This window comes from Lepisma saccharinum, chromosome 23, assembly GCF_977018435.1.
Source record: "Lepisma saccharinum chromosome 23, izLepSacc3.1, whole genome shotgun sequence".
In the NCBI taxonomy this organism is placed as follows: domain Eukaryota; kingdom Metazoa; phylum Arthropoda; class Insecta; order Zygentoma; family Lepismatidae; genus Lepisma; species Lepisma saccharinum.
In genome coordinates, this window is record NC_139251.1 from 45,109,399 (window position 1) to 45,127,476 (window position 18,078).

Below are 18,078 nucleotides of genomic sequence, written 5' to 3' on the forward strand. Positions count from 1 at the left end.
TACAGCGGTCTCTTATCTACAGGCTTCCTCGCTCATATAATAACCTGCCTCCAAATATTGTCATATTTTTATCAGAGCACATTTTCAGAAAATTGTTAACAATGAATGTGCAATCTTAATTTTTTTTCTCTGCCATCTTGTACTCTAATGTTTTGTTGTTATAATTGTTGTCTTTCTGCTGTTACTGTCTCGGTATAAAATGCTCATTCTGTACCTGTATCTGAAAATGTTAGTAAATATATAAATACTTCTAACATCAATAAACGTTTCTCTATGTTTGATAAAATTAATTATAAATAAGCACTTACTCATTAACAGGGAACGGATTTTATGTACCAAAAAATGTCAGATATCTAATTAGTTATTTTCATCAAATCTTGGAATTCGAAATTCAAACGAGCTAAATAAAATAAACTGTTCTTACGTGATATTAATTGTAATGTGAAATTGAAATACAAAGTGAGCTATATATTTTGTTACTAGAACAATGGGCTTCCAAAGTTTCTTTTTAAGTGCTGAAACATGAATACCCAACTGTTATCCTAAATAACATAATTGTGTTGACTGAAAACACGTTGCATATCGCATGAAGAAATGGGAGTATACTCGTGAATGGGTGACACGCGCAGTAGCAGCGTGAAGTACGTATTTTAGCCTTATTCTCTCACTTGTGCCTTTTTCTAGTGGTATGGGGGAAGGGAAGGCTATGCGAGTTATGTCCACGTCCATTACTTTTTTACTTCGTCTATAATTAGCGCCATTATTTGGACGAGTTAAAGTTACAGTGGTGTAAGTCACTTTCGTAAAAAAAAAAAAAAAAAAAAAAAAAAAAGTCTGACTCACAGCACTTTGCTGATCAACACAATAGCTGTTTCCTTTATCTCTAGACCTTAAACTGTCATCTGTTGACAGTTGAATGAATCTCTGTTTTACTTCACGTTTTCTGTTAACAGATTGACTTATATAGATCTGGTTTCTGTGTCTAAGTTTTTTTTTAAAAAACGTGACTTCAACCACTGTAACTTTATACATTCCAATTCTTCATTTACCCAGTACTTTGTGGTATTGCGATGTGAAATATTTGGCTACCAATGACGCTCGTACCAGTGTACAGCCTGAACGGCGCATCCTACGTTGAATATTCAAGAACTTTGGATTGAAACTCACCTATTTCTAACAACTTTCCTTTCTTTATATTTTTTGCCATGTGCACTAATAACGGAGTTGCTTATGGGAGTAGACCTTCAAGATCTTTCCAATGCAGTTTGAAGCACTTCCATAGCTTGCCCCGATTGCTGAAATATTGCAATTTAAATTTAACAAGATGTTGGGGGGGATGGTTCAAATCGTAGTTTGGACCACTGTAATTTCGGAACTGAAATCTATAAATGTTCATGTTTTCACACATCAGCTGGCTACTTCAGTATGCCAAATTTCAAATGATTAAAAATCTGTGAGGTTGAAAAGTGCCTCTTCATTAGTTGATTTCACGTGGATCTTTGTCTTGATAAGTTTGAGAATAGTAATTTTATATTCGAAATTAAAAAAAAATTGACATGGTTTGGCAACACTAACAGTATAGGTGCTCAAGTGCTGACCATAAAATAGCAAGAAATACCATGAATGATAATTCTGTTTGTCTGGCTCTCCCACATAAGAATAAAGCTTACATTCAATTTGTTCCGTGCATTGAATTCCTAACAAAATGAAGGGCTTCACAAATTTATTCTAAGCATTTTTATTGTGGCTCTGTGGAATATTCCTTTCAAAGACATCGTTCCATCATACATTAAAAATGAGTTCTGTTGCGTCGACAAAGTTTCTGTGCATTGTCATTATTTCATATTTCTACTACTTGACTAATACTTCCCTAGGAAAGATTGCATCTAAATATTAAATGCGTATGTTATTCCTGTTATCTCAAAAACAAAGTTACGTAATCATGAGATGCGAAGGTCACACCAAAAGTATCTTCGTATCTGATAAGAATTTTCGGTATATTTACGTACATTTAATAATTTTCATCAATTCGTGTGAGTTATATTGAGATTTGATTGTCAGAATTAACATGACAAAACATTTATCCCAAGTGCTGCAGTCGTCTGACATTCCGTTCATAAGCTATAAAAGAAAGCCTTTCGAGATCAAGTAATCATATATTTGAAGACTTCTTATCACTTCTCTGTATTTTCCACCAGGATTGAGAATATAAAGTAACTTTTATTTCTTGTGAGCTGTAAGTTAGTTATGTTGATTTTTAAAAATGTTGAAAAATTAAATTCACTGTAAGTATAGTACGAAAGGAATATTTTTTTTCGATATAAATTATAATAACTCATTTTAACGTGCATAATTAATCGGACATTGTAATCCCGGTGTTCAAAAATTCACGACTTGTCGAATTTGTATGTATTAATTCAACCTGTAGTGGAGACTGGGTGTCAAGAATAGTTTACGATATCTTGGTAGGCAAGGCTTAGCATTAAAAGGCCACAGTGCGAGGGCAAAATTGGCAAGAAATGGTGGTGGGGGGGAGGGCAACTGCCCCATAATATTAATATAATTTTATAATATTAAATTCAATATTTACATGTGTAATTTGAAATGCACTCTATTTGTATTTAATTATAATTGATCACCAATCTAAACACACTCATTTTAGTCAAGACTACTAAAATTATCACGATCTTGCTCTAATTTTCTCACTATCAAAGAAATTTCAAATATAAAACCTGCTGTAAAGTTAAACTATTTTCCCCGAGTCACGAGGTATCCTACATGATACAAGGTGAAAATATATCAGTAGAAAATTGCAACAAAATCTTTGATATGTTGTGTTTTCTGAGCATTCATGAATTAGAGTAAATATATGCATTCCGTTATAGCATAATTATTAGGGATTTCATTACAGCATGGAAGAAAGTTGTTTTAATAATATTTTCTTGTCCTATTTTAGGTTATAACTTCTTTACAAGACAATGAAACTTCTGTCAGTCGTTGCGTTGGTGTCGTGTGTCATTTCAGCAATTGGATGCAATGCAGATACCTTGGTGGCAAGTAAGTGCAAGTTATTTACTCTTACTACTATATGAGCTGATGGGTCAATGTTCTTCTCTCTCTCTCTCTCTTTCTCTTTCTTAAGCTTCAGTGGTTCAAACCAGTCTGTCCCAGATCTTCTACCCTTCCACTATAAACCTTATAGTTAAGGGTAGAGTCAATATGGCCCAAGAGAAACAGGATCATTTTCTCGGTTTATGTATTATAATTTGATACATTGTACTCGTAATACATAACTTAACTTAATTATAATAAAGATGATGATAATAATAATGATAATAATAAATTCGATTGGATCAAAATTGTGACGGTTCTGTGAATCCGCACAATATAATTATATGTTTATTGAAATTATTAATTTCATATTATAAAAATCACTTTATATTAACGTTTAAAAAAATGTATAATTATTAGTTTGTACAACGTTAATTATGTTTTATGTTATTCATTGCACTATACGCTGTATAAACGAGATATTTGGAATTCTAACGTTGATATAGCAACGAGAATCAATAGTCATTATGTAGTAGTGTGTCTGGCAAAAATGGAAATATAGGTAATAGTGAACTGCATATTACTCAGTTATTTCACTAATATATAGACCTATAGAAGTTGTATCTTCACCTTCGCGTTTTAGTTTCAAATATTTATGAACGAAATGTAATAGTGCAAATAATTGACTTGTGCACATCACAGTATAATTGGTGGTCCAGTATTGTGGAACGTTATCAGCACGATCTTGAGTGATGTGTTTTGCGTAAGTGTTAACTTACACCATTGTTCTCGTGAGTCTAGTTTGTACATAAATTTATATTATGTACGCATCAAGTAATCCTTATAATCTGAGATCCAAAATAAGTCTTACAGCTAGATCTATCAATTGTGGTGATGAACCTGATGAATCACAAAATAAGAATGGTGCCATGAATATGGTGAAGTGCTGCAAAGACCCCGATAAGGAAAGGTTGGTAGCTTGTGGAAATTGTGGCCATTGGTATCATTTACAATGTTTGGGTTTGTCCGATAAGCATTGGGAATTATACCAGTTAAATGAAAATTATTTCTGTACAGATTGTGATCCTTCTTATGATCCGTTCAGTATTGAAGCTTTCGTGGAATGGAAAAGAAGTCAAGAAAATGTTCAAGAAATTGACATTCGTCCTTCTGTGTTGGCAGAGACGTCAACGGGGCAAAGTAATGTTCCTTTTCAAATGTTTGATCTGCTGGCAGAGTTAAGAAAAATCAGTGAGTCACAACATATGGAATTTACAAAAATTAGGGAAACTCAGGAGTCTCAACAGCTTGAGTTTACAAAAATGAGGCAAACTCAAGATTCTATGAGGCAAACTCAGGAGTCTCAACAGCTTGAGTTTACAAAAATGAGGCAAAATCAAGAGTCTCATCAGCTTGAGTTTATAAAAATCAGGGAATCTCAACAGGAAATTCAAAATTCACAGCAACTACTTAAGCTTGACTTCCACGAATTGAGTACATCGTTACGAAAGGAATTAGCTGAAGTTGCCGAGTCCTGCAAATTAGCAACACGTTCATTACATCAGGAAATGGAAAGAGAAGTGCAAGGACTAACAGAGAAAATCGAGGAAGTCAACACTACTTGTACAGAGAATTCTGATAAACTTGCTGGATTGACTGATCAGATTACAGAATGCCAGAACAATGTTTCAGGGTTGTCTCGGCAAGTTCAAAGACTTGAAGTCGTTGTGAGCAAGGACGAAATAACTAAGCGCGTGGAAGCATGTGAGGAAAATATTACTAAGTTAACATCTAATATTTCGACTAATGTTGAATCAAGTAATCCTGTACAAGTTTACAGTTCTCATGTGAATAGTAACTGTCAACCTGGTATTCCTGCACGGAACCTAACCTCTTCTAAATCATCTGATTCTTCAGCGTGTGATGTTTCTGATGATGAACACAATCGCATTGCTTCACAAAGACACAAACGTTCTAGAAATAATCGAGTGAGAACTAGTAATACTAACAAGTTATGTCAATCAACCCGTTCTTTATATTCTGATGGTTCTGGTCAGCAAAGAAAGAGGCAAGTAAACCAAAAGTCAGCAAATCCGCAGAATCATCGATGTGATTATCCTGACAATTGTTTGCGTTCGCTTACTCAAGAACCTCGACGGCTGGTAAGATTGAATGAACTTACTGTTCTTCCTAAATATTCTGGAGATCCTGAAAAATCAAGTCCACGTAAGTTTATGAAAACTTTAACGTCCTACTTAGACTTACTGCAAGTTCCTGACATGCAAAGGCTTGAATGTATTACTAATTGTTTTCAAGGACCTGCAGAAGGTTGGTATAATACTCATGTCCATTCGTTTACATCGTACAAACAGTTTGTTGACGAATTTCTGAATCACTACACGTCTTATTCGTTAACTCAGGCTCAATTATCTGAACTTAGATGTCGTAAATATGATCCTAAATCGACGAGTAGTATGGAAGTTTTTGCTATTCGTACGCATTCAGCATATTATAATTTAGTTGATCGTCCGAATGATGCAGAAGTTATTGATATTTTAATCAATCAGTTGCCCACATCTATTTCACAAACAATATTAGCTGCTAGATTAGTTAAAATGGATGATGTAATTGCGTTACTAAAGAGGTTGGATTTAGTGAATTCAAGATCAAACAAGAGTTTTAATGTTCATGATAATGTACGTGAAAAAAATTTCCGACATGATGGGAATAATTCTAAAAGTTTTACCGACAATAATAGTGCAAGGGCAAAACTGAGAGTTCAGAGTGTTGCTAAAAGTTCATCGTTTGTGAACGATGATGAACCTAATGGAAATCAAGGTTCAAGACGTAACGTAAGACCTAATGATACTGTTCATTTTGTTTCTTCTAGCGATGAAAATAAAAGAAATAAGATTCCACGTACAATCAAACTCCAGCCAGAAGACGATGATATTTAATAGAAATAATAATTTTGGGAAACCTAACCTAACTAACAGACCATATATTCGTTACAGACGTAATGGTGCAGGAACTCAAAATTTCCGGCAAAATAGAAGTCCACAAAGCTCACGATACTTCAACAATAATGGTAGATTTATGAGCAACAGTTTCAATGCCAGAAACGAGCAAGAACAACAGCAATTTACACTGCGTCCTAACTCTCAGTTCTCTAACAATAATTTCCACTCATTCCAACCATGCAGTGTATGTGCCAATTGCGGATATTCGTCTTCTCAGTTGTCAACGGGAAACAGTTGCAATGCAACTGCAGTGGCGAATACTCCATTAAATGAAAATGCTCCATCTTTCGATCCAAGAGAAACTTCTTGTAAACAGTTCATTTCTTCTGTCCCTGAAGCAACATTAAACGAACGTCGCGGGTGAACGTGGACCAGTTTGCTCGCACTAACATAATGGAGGGTCCGTCTAAATCATATCGTAGTGATAATATAGGCACAACTTGTCAGTATGCTGTATTAAGTAATTCCGTTTTACCTGAAGTTGATCATTGTTATCCACTTTCAATATTTTTTCAATTAGATTGGTACGAAGATGAACCTACTTGGATTTTAAATGATACTGGTATACCTACTCCTATTACTGATCAACCTTTGATCACAGGAACAGTTTGCGGTACTACGATACAGTGTGTCATCGACAGTGGAAGCCAGTGTAATTTAGTCAGTTATGAATTATGGTGCAGTATAAAATCAATTATTCCGAGTGCCAAACTGGATACAGTGGATCAACTTAAGTTATTGCCGTTTGCAGGACATCAGAAGTTTCGTGTTGCTGGTCGGAAGATTATAAGTATTTCAATTAACTCGGAAGTTTTTACTTTGGAGATGTTCGTATTGAAGCAACTGCATGCTGAATTAATTCTCGGAATACCATTTTTAAGGCAATACAAAGCTGTACTCGATTTTAGAAGAAACGAAATTAGTTTGATGGCGTCTACTGGTTCCGAATTGGTTCAGCCATTTAATTCTAGCAAAATCACAACTGATAGGGATCGCTGCCAGATGCAGGAAGTTACTATAGTCAAAGAAGCAGAAAATTTACTTGTCGTTTCTCTAGATCAGATCACAACGAAGGTGCGGTCGTGTGAATCACTCAACACGGAGCAGCAGTCTCAGCTTGAGAATCTAATAATAGAATACCATAGTTTGTTTTCTGATCGACCCCGATCTGCATTCGTAGAACCTTATCGAATTGAACTAGACACAAAGGAACCAATCAAGGCACCTATATATCCGGTAGCGTTCGCCAAAAGAGCAGCGTTAGAAAAGGAACTAGAGAAATGGAAGGCCTGGGGAATAATTAAAGAGATGTCTTCGCCTTATTTAAACCCAGTACATATCGTCCCAAAATCTAATGGTGAGTGGCGTCCAGTGGTGGATTTTCATCGCCTAAACCAACATGTAATTTCACCACTTACCTATGTTGAACCTATAAACGAGCTACTTCAACATTTTAAGGGTGCAAGATATTTTTCTTCGATTGATCTCTCCTGTGGATATTTTCAAATACCACTTACGCCCGACTCATATAAGTACACAGCTTTTTCGTATCGAGGACGACAGCACGTGTTTTGTTACTTGCCATTTGGTATAAAATCAGCTGTTTCTGTTTTTGTTGAGAGGATGAATAAGGTGTTTGGACCGGAGACTCATTCATTTCTGATGATATATGTGGATGACATTTTAATATTTAGCCCAACAATAGAGAAACATTTTGAACATCTTGATTATGTTCTACAGACATTGCAGAAGACGAACATGTCCATAAAATTTGCCAAATGCAAATTTTTCCAAACGGAAATTAAGTTTTTGGGTCATGTGGTGTCTGGTTCCGAGATTAAGGTCGATCATGATAAAGACTCAGCTATTCTACAGTTTCCTGTTCCTCAAAACAAAAATTCACTTCGCAAATTTTTGGGACTGGCAAATTGGAGAAATCGTTTTATACAGGGATTTTCAGATATCGCTAGTCCATTATATTATCTTTTACGCAAGAATGTGCCATTTTATTGGACACCTCAGTGTCAAGAAGCTTTCTTGTTATTAAAGAATGCTCTAATTTCAGCACCAGCATTGAGTCAACCCGACTTTGAGTTGAGGTTTTGTGTTTCTGTTGATGCAAGCCAGAAAGGATTAGGTTGTGTACTTTGGCAAGTTGATAATGATGAAATTCGTGTCATACAATACGGCAGTCGTTCTCTTAGAGGAGCAGAGATTACATATAGTACACACGAATTGGAATGTTTAGCTATATTATTTGCTTTGGAGAAATTTGCTATATATCTTAAAGGAACTGATTTCAACTTATATTCAGATCATAAGTCGTTGTCTTGGCTTAAAACTGCACAATCACTTAATTCTCGTCTTACGAGATGGGCTCTCAAACGGCAGTGTTTTGATTTCACGTTATATCATGTTCCAGGAGTTTCGAATAATATTGCTGATACGTTGAGCAGATTTCCGCCTTGTACTACTTATTCTGCACTTGATGATAAATTATATATCAATCAAGTAATTATGGAAGATTCACAAGATGATACTTCTTCTATTTGGTTAAAAGCTCAACGAGCAGATGAAAAATGCAATAATATAATTTCTCACCTGGAAGATAGTACAACGAATAAAGACTTTACAAAGTATCTTCTTCACAACAAAATTCTTTTTTATAAACCCAATTCAGATGAAATTTGTAAACTTGTAGTGCCACGTGAGCTTATACCTTTGGTATTGCACAAAATGCATGATTTAAATGGACATTTTGGTTATCAGAAGGTTTTAACAGCTTGTAGAAGAGCATATTTTTGGCCGTACATGAGAAAATCAATTAGAAATTACCTGAAAGATTGCTTAGAATGTGCACGAACAAAGATTGTAGGTCGGCCGTTGAGGAGAGATGAATATCACGTCGTTTCTCACAAACCACACGATTTCCTCTCTATTGATTTAATCGGAAAATTACCAAGATCACGTACATATGAATATCTCCTCACAATTGTAGACGTTATGTCAAAGTTTGTTATGATTTATCCGTTAAGAAAAGCGACTGCCAGGGAAATTATCAATCGTTTTGAAGAACACTATTTTAAACATTACCCTGTATGCAATGTATTATTATCAGATTGTGGAAGCCAATTTACATCAAATGAGTGGAAAGCCTACATGGATTCAAGGAAAATTAAGCATATTACTACCACTACATACAATCCGAAATCTAATCCTATTGAGAGGTACAATAAGGAGATTGTTAGGTTACTGCGATTATTCTGCAATGATAATCACACCACTTGGTATCCAAAAATAAATTCTATTATTCAGTTATTAAATCATTCATGCTCTTCAGTTACCGGATTATCTCCTAGTGAACTTTTCTTACATGAAGATATGAAGGACTCAATATTTGAAGAAATCGGCTGGCCAGAACAAATTAAATCTTTGCCATGGAAACGCAAATTGTTTTTAGCAGAAATCAGGACTAGACAATCTAGAAGAAGTAGAAAGATTAAGAATGCATTGAACTCGATCAAACTTCAAACAGGAGATTTGGTTATGATAAAAAATAGGCAAGTTAGTTCTAAAATTAACAGCCAGATTCATAAATTGTTCAACTTGTATATTGGGCCATTCCTTGTCAAGGAAATTAAGGACAATAATGCAATTCTTTACACAATGAACCAGCAATATTATGACAAGGTGAACTTTTCAAATCTTCGAGTGTTTAACTGTTCGGAAGAAAAGAGGAATCAACTCTTGTCTGAAAATTAAATTTATGAGAGTAGATACTGGAAAAAGGAAACCATTCTGTTTATTATTTTGTACAATTGAATGTTCTATTATGATCTGATTTGTTATTACCTGTTAGGCACAAATCTGTTTATGTGCAAGTTGTTGTCGAATGTCAGATAATATTGTGCATTTGTAACTTTGTTTTAGTTATGTTGATAACATCTGACTGATTTATAAATGAAAACTCCTCCTCGTTGTTTCGTAGTTTTCACTTTCCCGGAGCAGGGGAATGTTGTGACGGTTCTGTGAATCCGCACAATATAATTATATGTTTATTGAAATTATTAATTTCATATTATAAAAATCACTTTATATTAACGTTTAAAAAAATGTATAATTATTACTTTGTACAACGTTAATTATGTTTTATGTTATTCATTGCACTATACGCTGTATAAACGAGATATTTGGAATTCTAACGTTGATAACGAGAATCAATAGTCATTATGTAGTAGTGTGTCTGGCAAAAATGGAAATATAGGTAATAGTGAACTGCATATTACTAAGTTATTTCACTAATATATAGACCTATAGAAGTTGTATCTTCACCTTCGCGTTTTAGTTTCAAATATTTATGAACGAAATGTAATAGTGCAAATAATTGACTTGTGCACATCACAAAATGAAGGAAAGACGTAAGTACAGAAAACTACTGTTATCACGCGTATATAAGTTACTTACTTTGTAGAGAAATTATTTTGTACATAATCTCGGCCATACAAAATAAGAGGTAATAAATAAACAACAAATAAATAAACTTCTTCACATCCTTGCAACTTTAATGTGTGTTAAAAGTAAAGGCTAAATGAGTTTAGTAAAGGGAATATCAATTTGTTCCAAGGCAAAGGAGTTACTTGGTTCAAGAAGTAACCGAGTGACAGTTTCAATTACTCATTTAAAAAAGTCAGTCACTTACAGATACTGATTCCAGAAAAATAACTCTAACTTGTATAGTTACTTCTCCACTGGGAATTTTCGTGCAAACAAATTCAAGCAATCAATTATCATTAAGCACAATATAATAAAAATATGAGGACTTACAGGAATTTCTGGTACTTAATTGGTTTAAGTGTTTATGTATTTATTGGGTTGATGCATAAGTCCGTAGCATTTTAAATATTTCAATTTTCTAGCATTGGTATCGGTGGGAATCGATGAGAGTAATGGGGGAACCCCCGAATGTATCCTAACCTCCACCCGCATACATTCGAGGGTATGCGCATGTCCCAGTGCCTCTGATATAAACTGGGACGGCAGTTGCTCGTATTACGGTTCACCCATTATTGTTGCACACACTACCTTTATTTAAATTATCCTTTACTACAGTACACATATATATATATATAAAACAAATATAAGAAGAGAAAGAAAAATATATATATATATAAGACACATACATATACATGGTTCCCAATACAGTGATTTGATTATTATATGTAAATTACAAGTCACAAATTACACATTACAGTATTGTTAGTGGTCTTCACAGATACCAGCACATAGTTATATTTTAGTATAATTGTGTCATTTTTATTTAGTTATGTTTATTTTATTTCTTTTCACATCCTTTTTCTTGTTTTATGTATGCACTGTGATCCGGATTCCGGACTCCCGGAATCTATAGTATGTTTAATCCATGCCGCAAGACGAACCGCCAAGGACAGATCGCAATAGGTTGAGGACCTTTAGTTATTTGAATTTATTGTTTGGGAGATTGCTCACCCCAGAGGCTAGGTGTTCTTATCCCTGTCGGTTCGTCCTACTCCTCCTATTTCAGTCCATGACTTATGTAGCTTGAGTTGCGTTTGAAATATTTTAAAGTTAATATTAATTGTACAAAAGAGTAAATAAGGTATGACAACAATAAAATAAAATAAAAAATAAAATAAAACAATATTGAAATGCTAAGTTGTCGATCAAAATGGGTACACTCTGATCTTCATTATATGACATACAGTGAATTAAGTTGTTTTTTTTTTTTGAATTTGTTAGAATTTGAATAAAAATAATTTAAATGAATAATAATATAGTGCTTGTTTAATTTGATGTTAATTAGTTTGGGGTTTAGATTAGACATTGGAATGCCAATGTCACCGGGTGCTGGAATACCAGCATACCATATTTCTTTAAATTTTTATTTTTATTTTATTTAATTACTATATATTTTAACCTGGCTTCCGCCACTCTCAACAAATAATCTTTGTGCTTTTCCCCTAGCATCCGAACAGGACGAATTCTTCTTCTTTCTGCGGCTTCCCGTCTTCCAGTTGATACCACGTAGTGCCTTCTTCTTGATACAGTTGGTGGTGCCTCATTGTTCTTCATCATTCTCTTCCTCCTGCTCGAGGGCCGGGGTGATCCTTTGCCTTTGTATTCTCGCACTTCTCCTAGGTTCTTCCGGTGTTTGTTGGCTGTTTGTGGGGGCCGTGTTACGGTGTCGTGTGTTGAATTTCTTCTTTTGAGACTTCGTCAGCCAAGATCTTCAGATTTTGAATTTGCTGCTCGCATAGAAGTGTTCTAATATCAAAAGTAGGAAGTTCTCTTCGCAAAGTTTTGATCCTGTCAGTTGTTTCCGGGCAGAAGAAGACTCTATGCTCGGGAGAATCCTCCGTAGCTCCGCAGTAGGTACATTTCGGTTCCAGGGCACTGCCAATTCGGTGAAGATATTTGCCATACGGTCCATGTCCTGTTAGAAGATGCAACAGGCCCCCTGTATGAAATATTTTTGTCTGTGTACTGCTTCGGACATCCGGGATAAAGGTATATGTCCGTCTCCCATTTTCGGCATTGTTCCATTCCTCTTGCCATCTGTCCAACAGGGATTTTCTCATTTCATGCAGGGTTGGGGTGAAGTTTCCTATACAGGAGATCATTTTGTCTTCATTTCCTTTCTTAAAAAAGTATCTACCCGCCCTCCATTTTACTTCTAAATCTAAAGGGAGATGTCCAGTCAGGGTTAGCAATGCTTCTGTGGAAGTTGTTCCAAACGCGCCTGTTGTTCTTAGCAATATTCTTCGTTGAGAAGCCCTGAGAACTCTGACGTTCTTTTTCAAAGCTAGACTCTCAAACCAGGTAGAGGCTGCGTAAGTCACAATGGAGTAGTATATTGCTCGGATATATGCTTCGATTGTGCTTGGTTTCAGGCCAAACTGTTGGGATGCCACTCTGGTGAGTTTACCCATCGCCATTTCCGCCTTTGCTGTAATGTTTTTGATATGTACTCCGAATTTTATACCCTCTCCCATGGTCACGCCGAGGTATTTAAAGTTGACCGATCTCTGTATAGCTGATCCCAGTATCCTAATGGATGGATTCCTGCTGGTGCTAAGATGGCCTTTAGCGATAAGATATTTAGTCTTCTCTGCCGACAGTTCTAGTTTAGCGTCTCTGCACCAGTCTCCCAAGGTTTTTAAAGCATTGTTTGCCTTGCGTTCCACCTTAGCTCTAGAGTCGTCAGCGCAGACCAGGACGATATCATCCGCGTAGGCTATAATTCTGACCACGTCCGGATTCTCACCCAGGGTACGAAGACAAGGTTCTAAGTTGATATTCCACAGGTGAGGACCCAACACTGAGCCCTGTGGGCATCCCTTCGTCGTGGTTTTTGTTAGTTTGTTATCGCCTATCCTCAGGGAGACCCTGCGATTTCTAAAATAGTCCTCCAAAATTTGAAACAGTGTGCCTGGACAATTTATTTTCTTTAAAGTCTGAAACAGGTTAGGCCACCAGAGGTTGTCAAAGGCGCCGCTGATATCAGCGAAGATAGCTACAACTATTTTCTTGTTTGATCTTGTAACTTCCTCCTTCAGGGCGTTTATTGCATCTTCCGTCGATCGGCCCTTTGTGAAACCGAACTGGCTACCTGTGTTGCCACACATGGTTAGAAAGTCTTGCAATCTTTTGTTTAACATTTTCTCGAATAATTTCCCTATAGTATTGAGGAGGCAGATGGGCCTATACGACTTCAAACTTTTTTCGTCGATCTTGGTTTCCTTTTTAATTACGGCAAGTTTTCCCTCTTTCCATGATGCAGGGAATTCCTTGCGAATCAAACACAAATTAAACAGGGCCGTTATGAAGTTAATTGTTTCGGGGGCGGATAGTTTAAGAATTTCTGCAGGAATTCCGTCTGGCCCTGGTGCTTTACCATTTTTCATAGTTGCCAATTCTCCAATGACCTCCTCCGGCTCGAACGGTACAATGGGTATGGAATTTGGACATTGTCTGCAGCTTGTTCTAACCTCCTTGTTCTTTTCGTTGTCGGTTTCCTCCTCGTCATCCGGCAGCAATCCATGTAGTAGCAATTCTCCTGTCTCCTTCATGTCTCTTGTAAAAGAGCCATCCGGTTTTCTTAGTGTTGTAATACTTTCTTCTACTTTTATTTTATTTGTCATTATTTTATAGGGTAATCCCCACTTGTCCCGTTCCAGGTTGTTTTTTACGAACTTGCACCAGTTTTTGTATTTAAAATCCTTCAGCTCCGCTGCGTAGCGGGCTTTATCCCTGCGATATGCCTCTAAATATACTCCTCTGTTGTGAATATTTGTTTTCTGGTATTGCCTTCTGGAGTTTCGCATTTTGGCTCTAAGCTTGGTGAGATTTGTAGACCAGGGTTTTTTCCGGGTATTGTGTAATCTTCTCGGTGTTGAAGCCGCTATTCCGACCTGAAGATTTTTTGTTAGAATTTTCGCCCATTCATCTGTACTCTTCCATGGTCCGGGATTTTTTGGTAAGTTGATGTTAGCGAGTAAGATCTCCTTATCGGTCTTATTCCAATTGTACGCCGGAGCTGGTTGGTCAATTTCTGCTTGTGGTGATTCTAATCTCACATTGAAGGAGATCACATTATGATCACTGGTTGTGATCATATCATGCACCATCCAATTTTCTATTAATTTCGACATTCTGTTATTTGTCAATGTTAAGTCAATATTGCTACTTGCTCCCGCTCGTCCTCTATATGTAGGTGGATTTCCCTGAATATTTTCTATTATTAAATTTAGTTCTGCTATTAAATTCATCATTTTTTCTCCATTATTATTTATTTTCTTTCCAAACCATAGGGGAGAGGAAGCGTTGCTGTCCAGTGTTAAGAGCAGTTTTTGATTTGGATACGCTAGGCAGGCATTCCTGATTCGGGCAGTATACACTTCAATATTGTGGCTGTATTGGCAGTAGCAATTTACTATTATAAAATTTAGTTTGCCATGATTTACTTCTATACAATTTATATGCGTGTCGGAAAAGTGTGCAATTTTCAAAATGGTTGTAGCCTTGTTAAGTGACACTATTGCAGATTTCGTATTTTGGTCTTGATTGTATATTACCCTTGCTCCAATAGGGACATGGATAATCTTCCCGTTTAGGAAATATGGCTCCTGGAGTAATAGCATGTCCACATTATTGTTTCTAGCGTATGTAAAGATTTCTTCAGTCGCTAACACCGCACCGTTCAGGTTTACCTGCAGCATCTTCAGTTTGTTTTCGTGTTCCTTAATTAATGACGTACTACCGAGGTCCATAAAGGCCATGGGTTCGCCGAATTCTGTACAACTCTTCCATGACTCCTAGCAAAATCTGCATATACTTCTTCCAAATTTAATTCTAGGTCTCGTCGTCCAAATGCTATTTTTAATAATTCATGCAGTTTATCAGGGTCCACCGGGATATTGCAGCATCTTAGGAGCATTTTGTCCACGACTTCCGGATGCGGGAAGGCAATCTGCTTTCCTCCATCTTGTTTCAGACGGACGAGCAGGCGGAGAGCGGTTATTAGATTTTCCTTTTCTTCAAGTCGACTTAATTGGAGATTTAGTTCGAACTTTTGATATATTCGGGTGGGATCAATCGGGGAAATTGGGAGATCCGGTGGGTCCGGGTTCTTTATTTCCATCATAATAGGCTTTGTGAAGTTTGGGTACCTTACTTTTGTATCTTCTTCGGGTTGAAGAGAATCTGGGTTATGTGACGTTCGAAGTTGGATATTGTCGGGTTTGTTTCCAGTTGGTGATTTAGATTTTGGACAGAAGGGAGTTGCTTCCGGGTTCATTGTTGAATTCGAATGGACTTCTAGTGTGTCTGGTGGGGAGGGGGGTTGAAGGAGGTGGATATGTGTCTCCATTTGAGAGTCTGTGGGGAAATGGACATAGCTATCTGGTGTGTCTGGTGGGGAGGGGGGTTGGAGGGGGTGGATATGTGTCTCCATTTGGGAGTCTGTGGGGAAATGGTCATAGCTATCTGGCGTGTCTGGTGGGAGGGGGGTTGAAGGGGGTGGATATGTGTCTCCATTTGGGAGTCTGTGGGGAAATGGTCATAGCTATCCGGGGATCCTAGACAAGTCATTGACGAGGCAATCGAGGGTGTTTCTGGAGGGGTGGGTGGTGGTGAGGGGAGAATTAACTCAGGGGGCGAGGCTGGATCGACTAGACACGTGGATCCCTTAAAGGGAGGTGGAACAACAAAAGCACATAATTTCAGACCAGGGATTTTTTCGCTCAATAAAGGTTGGTAATGAACAGTAGGAGAGCCCCGCATCATGGAGGTGGGAAAAAGAAGGAAGAAGTTAATGTATTGGTAGGTTGGGGGGGAGGATATTTCGCCTATTGGGTTTGAGTTAGACAGTTGAAGTGAGAGCGGGATTCTAAACGTATGATTTATTATATTCCTAAGTTCTTGTCTTATTCGGAGTTCGTAGGCCGCCGCTCTTGCCGCATTTCGACGTCGGCGGCTGGGGGTGTTTTTGCTTTTTCTTCTATTATTATCATTACGCTCCATAGTTCGTTTTTTCGATCAGCCTTTGTAAAAAGAACTTCATTGTCGGGCATTCCTTAGGATTTTCGTTGCAGTTTCTTTTTCTTTTAGTGCAGGGTATACATATCCTTTGCTGTCCCTCCCTCCTGCATTGTTCCCTCTCGTGTCCCACCTCACCACACCTGTCGCAGCACCTCTCCCCCCTGCAATGCCTTCCAACATGTCCATAGTCCCTGCACGTTGCGCAGGTTGGGACTACAAGGTAGTCCTTAATGGACAAGGACACGTATGCAAGGTGGATTTTGTCAAAGGTAAGTATTAATTTTCTGATTTTGGGGTCCAGTTCATACACCCTGTGCGAAACAGTCTTATTTCGTGGGCCGGTTTTGAATCTGAATTTGAATTTTTCTTGAAATTCCTGGTATGGCATCCCTAGTTTGCTTTCAATTTCATTGAGCACATAAAATTCTTCTGTGATGCTCGCTTCCTCCTTGCTTGTAGGAACGTCATACATAATCATCAAAGGATTACGTTTTTTAGGGAGGTCCGCGTTTAGGTGTTTGTTCTTAAGATTTGGGTTTTTTAAAAAATTTTCTACATCTTCCTTTGTGGATGTTTCAATAATTAGGGTTTTGGGGGTTGATCTCATGGCCTTTATCCTTACTCCCTCCCTAACTGGATCCACAGAGGCAGTAAAGTTGTCCCAGATTGCTCTGGTGTTTTGATTATCCGTGGCAGTAATAAATACTGTATGGCTTGCCTTATCAGTCACTTTCTGAATTTGGTTTACCTTAGCGCTTTGTTGTGCTGGTTTAGAAAGGGATTCGGCATAGGTAGGTTTGATCATTGTTGAATTAGGCTTTGCCTCCAGAATTTGGCATGCTGTTCTTAGGGATCGGCTATCTGCAACCTTTTCCATGTATAGCTGGTTTTGCTTGGCAAGTAGTTCCAAGAATTGGGCCCTTTTATCCGCTGATATACTTTTTTCTTTAAAAATCATTGTTGTTAGCTCTAATTGTATTTTCTGAAATGCTCCTAATTGTATTTCTGTCGAATCCGGCAGGATTTCCGCCATTCGACTTCCTGAGGGGGTGGGGGTGGGTAAGGGGTTTGGGTTGGTGTTGTCTTCATTGAGCCGCGAGGCTACAGCCAGTTCCTCATTACTGGATTGGTGTCTCCTCTTAGAGTGAGGAGGGGTGGATTCGGGGGGTGAGTGGGCCAAACCACCCCTTCTGAAGGGGTCGAATGGTTGTTCGGGGGGTTGATCCGATTTGGATCCCACTCTGTTCCTCGGGGTGGCTCCGGGAGGAGCCGGCATTCTTCTTATTTAACTATACGGCACTTGTAATGTCATTTATCGGCTCCGAAAAAGTTCCCGCGCGAAAGGAGACGCACGTGGTCCAACTGTCACTTCAAAGCAACAATAACAAATCCACGTGCTCAGCCACCTCAGATGATTTCCTGCCACACACAC

General features: G+C 37.5%; 1 protein-coding gene across 8 annotated transcripts in view; it reads left to right on the forward strand.

Annotated features, from left to right (window-relative positions):
* The window catches only part of LOC146005387 (hemolymph lipopolysaccharide-binding protein-like), a 102,518-nt gene that overhangs the window by 74,718 nt on the left and 9,722 nt on the right, over positions 1 to 18,078 (forward strand). For 6 of the 8 annotated variants that reach the window (XM_083144610.1, XM_083144611.1, XM_083144618.1 and 3 more), the window contains one exon: positions 2,957 to 3,057. In XM_083144610.1, coding sequence (XP_083000736.1) covers positions 2,979 to 3,057 — 79 coding nt within the window. In that variant the 5' untranslated portion in view covers positions 2,957 to 2,978. Of the gene's footprint in view, positions 1 to 2,154; positions 2,286 to 2,956; positions 3,058 to 18,078 lie in introns of those variants that run through there. The other 2 variants (XM_083144612.1, XM_083144616.1) reach the window with 2 other exon arrangements.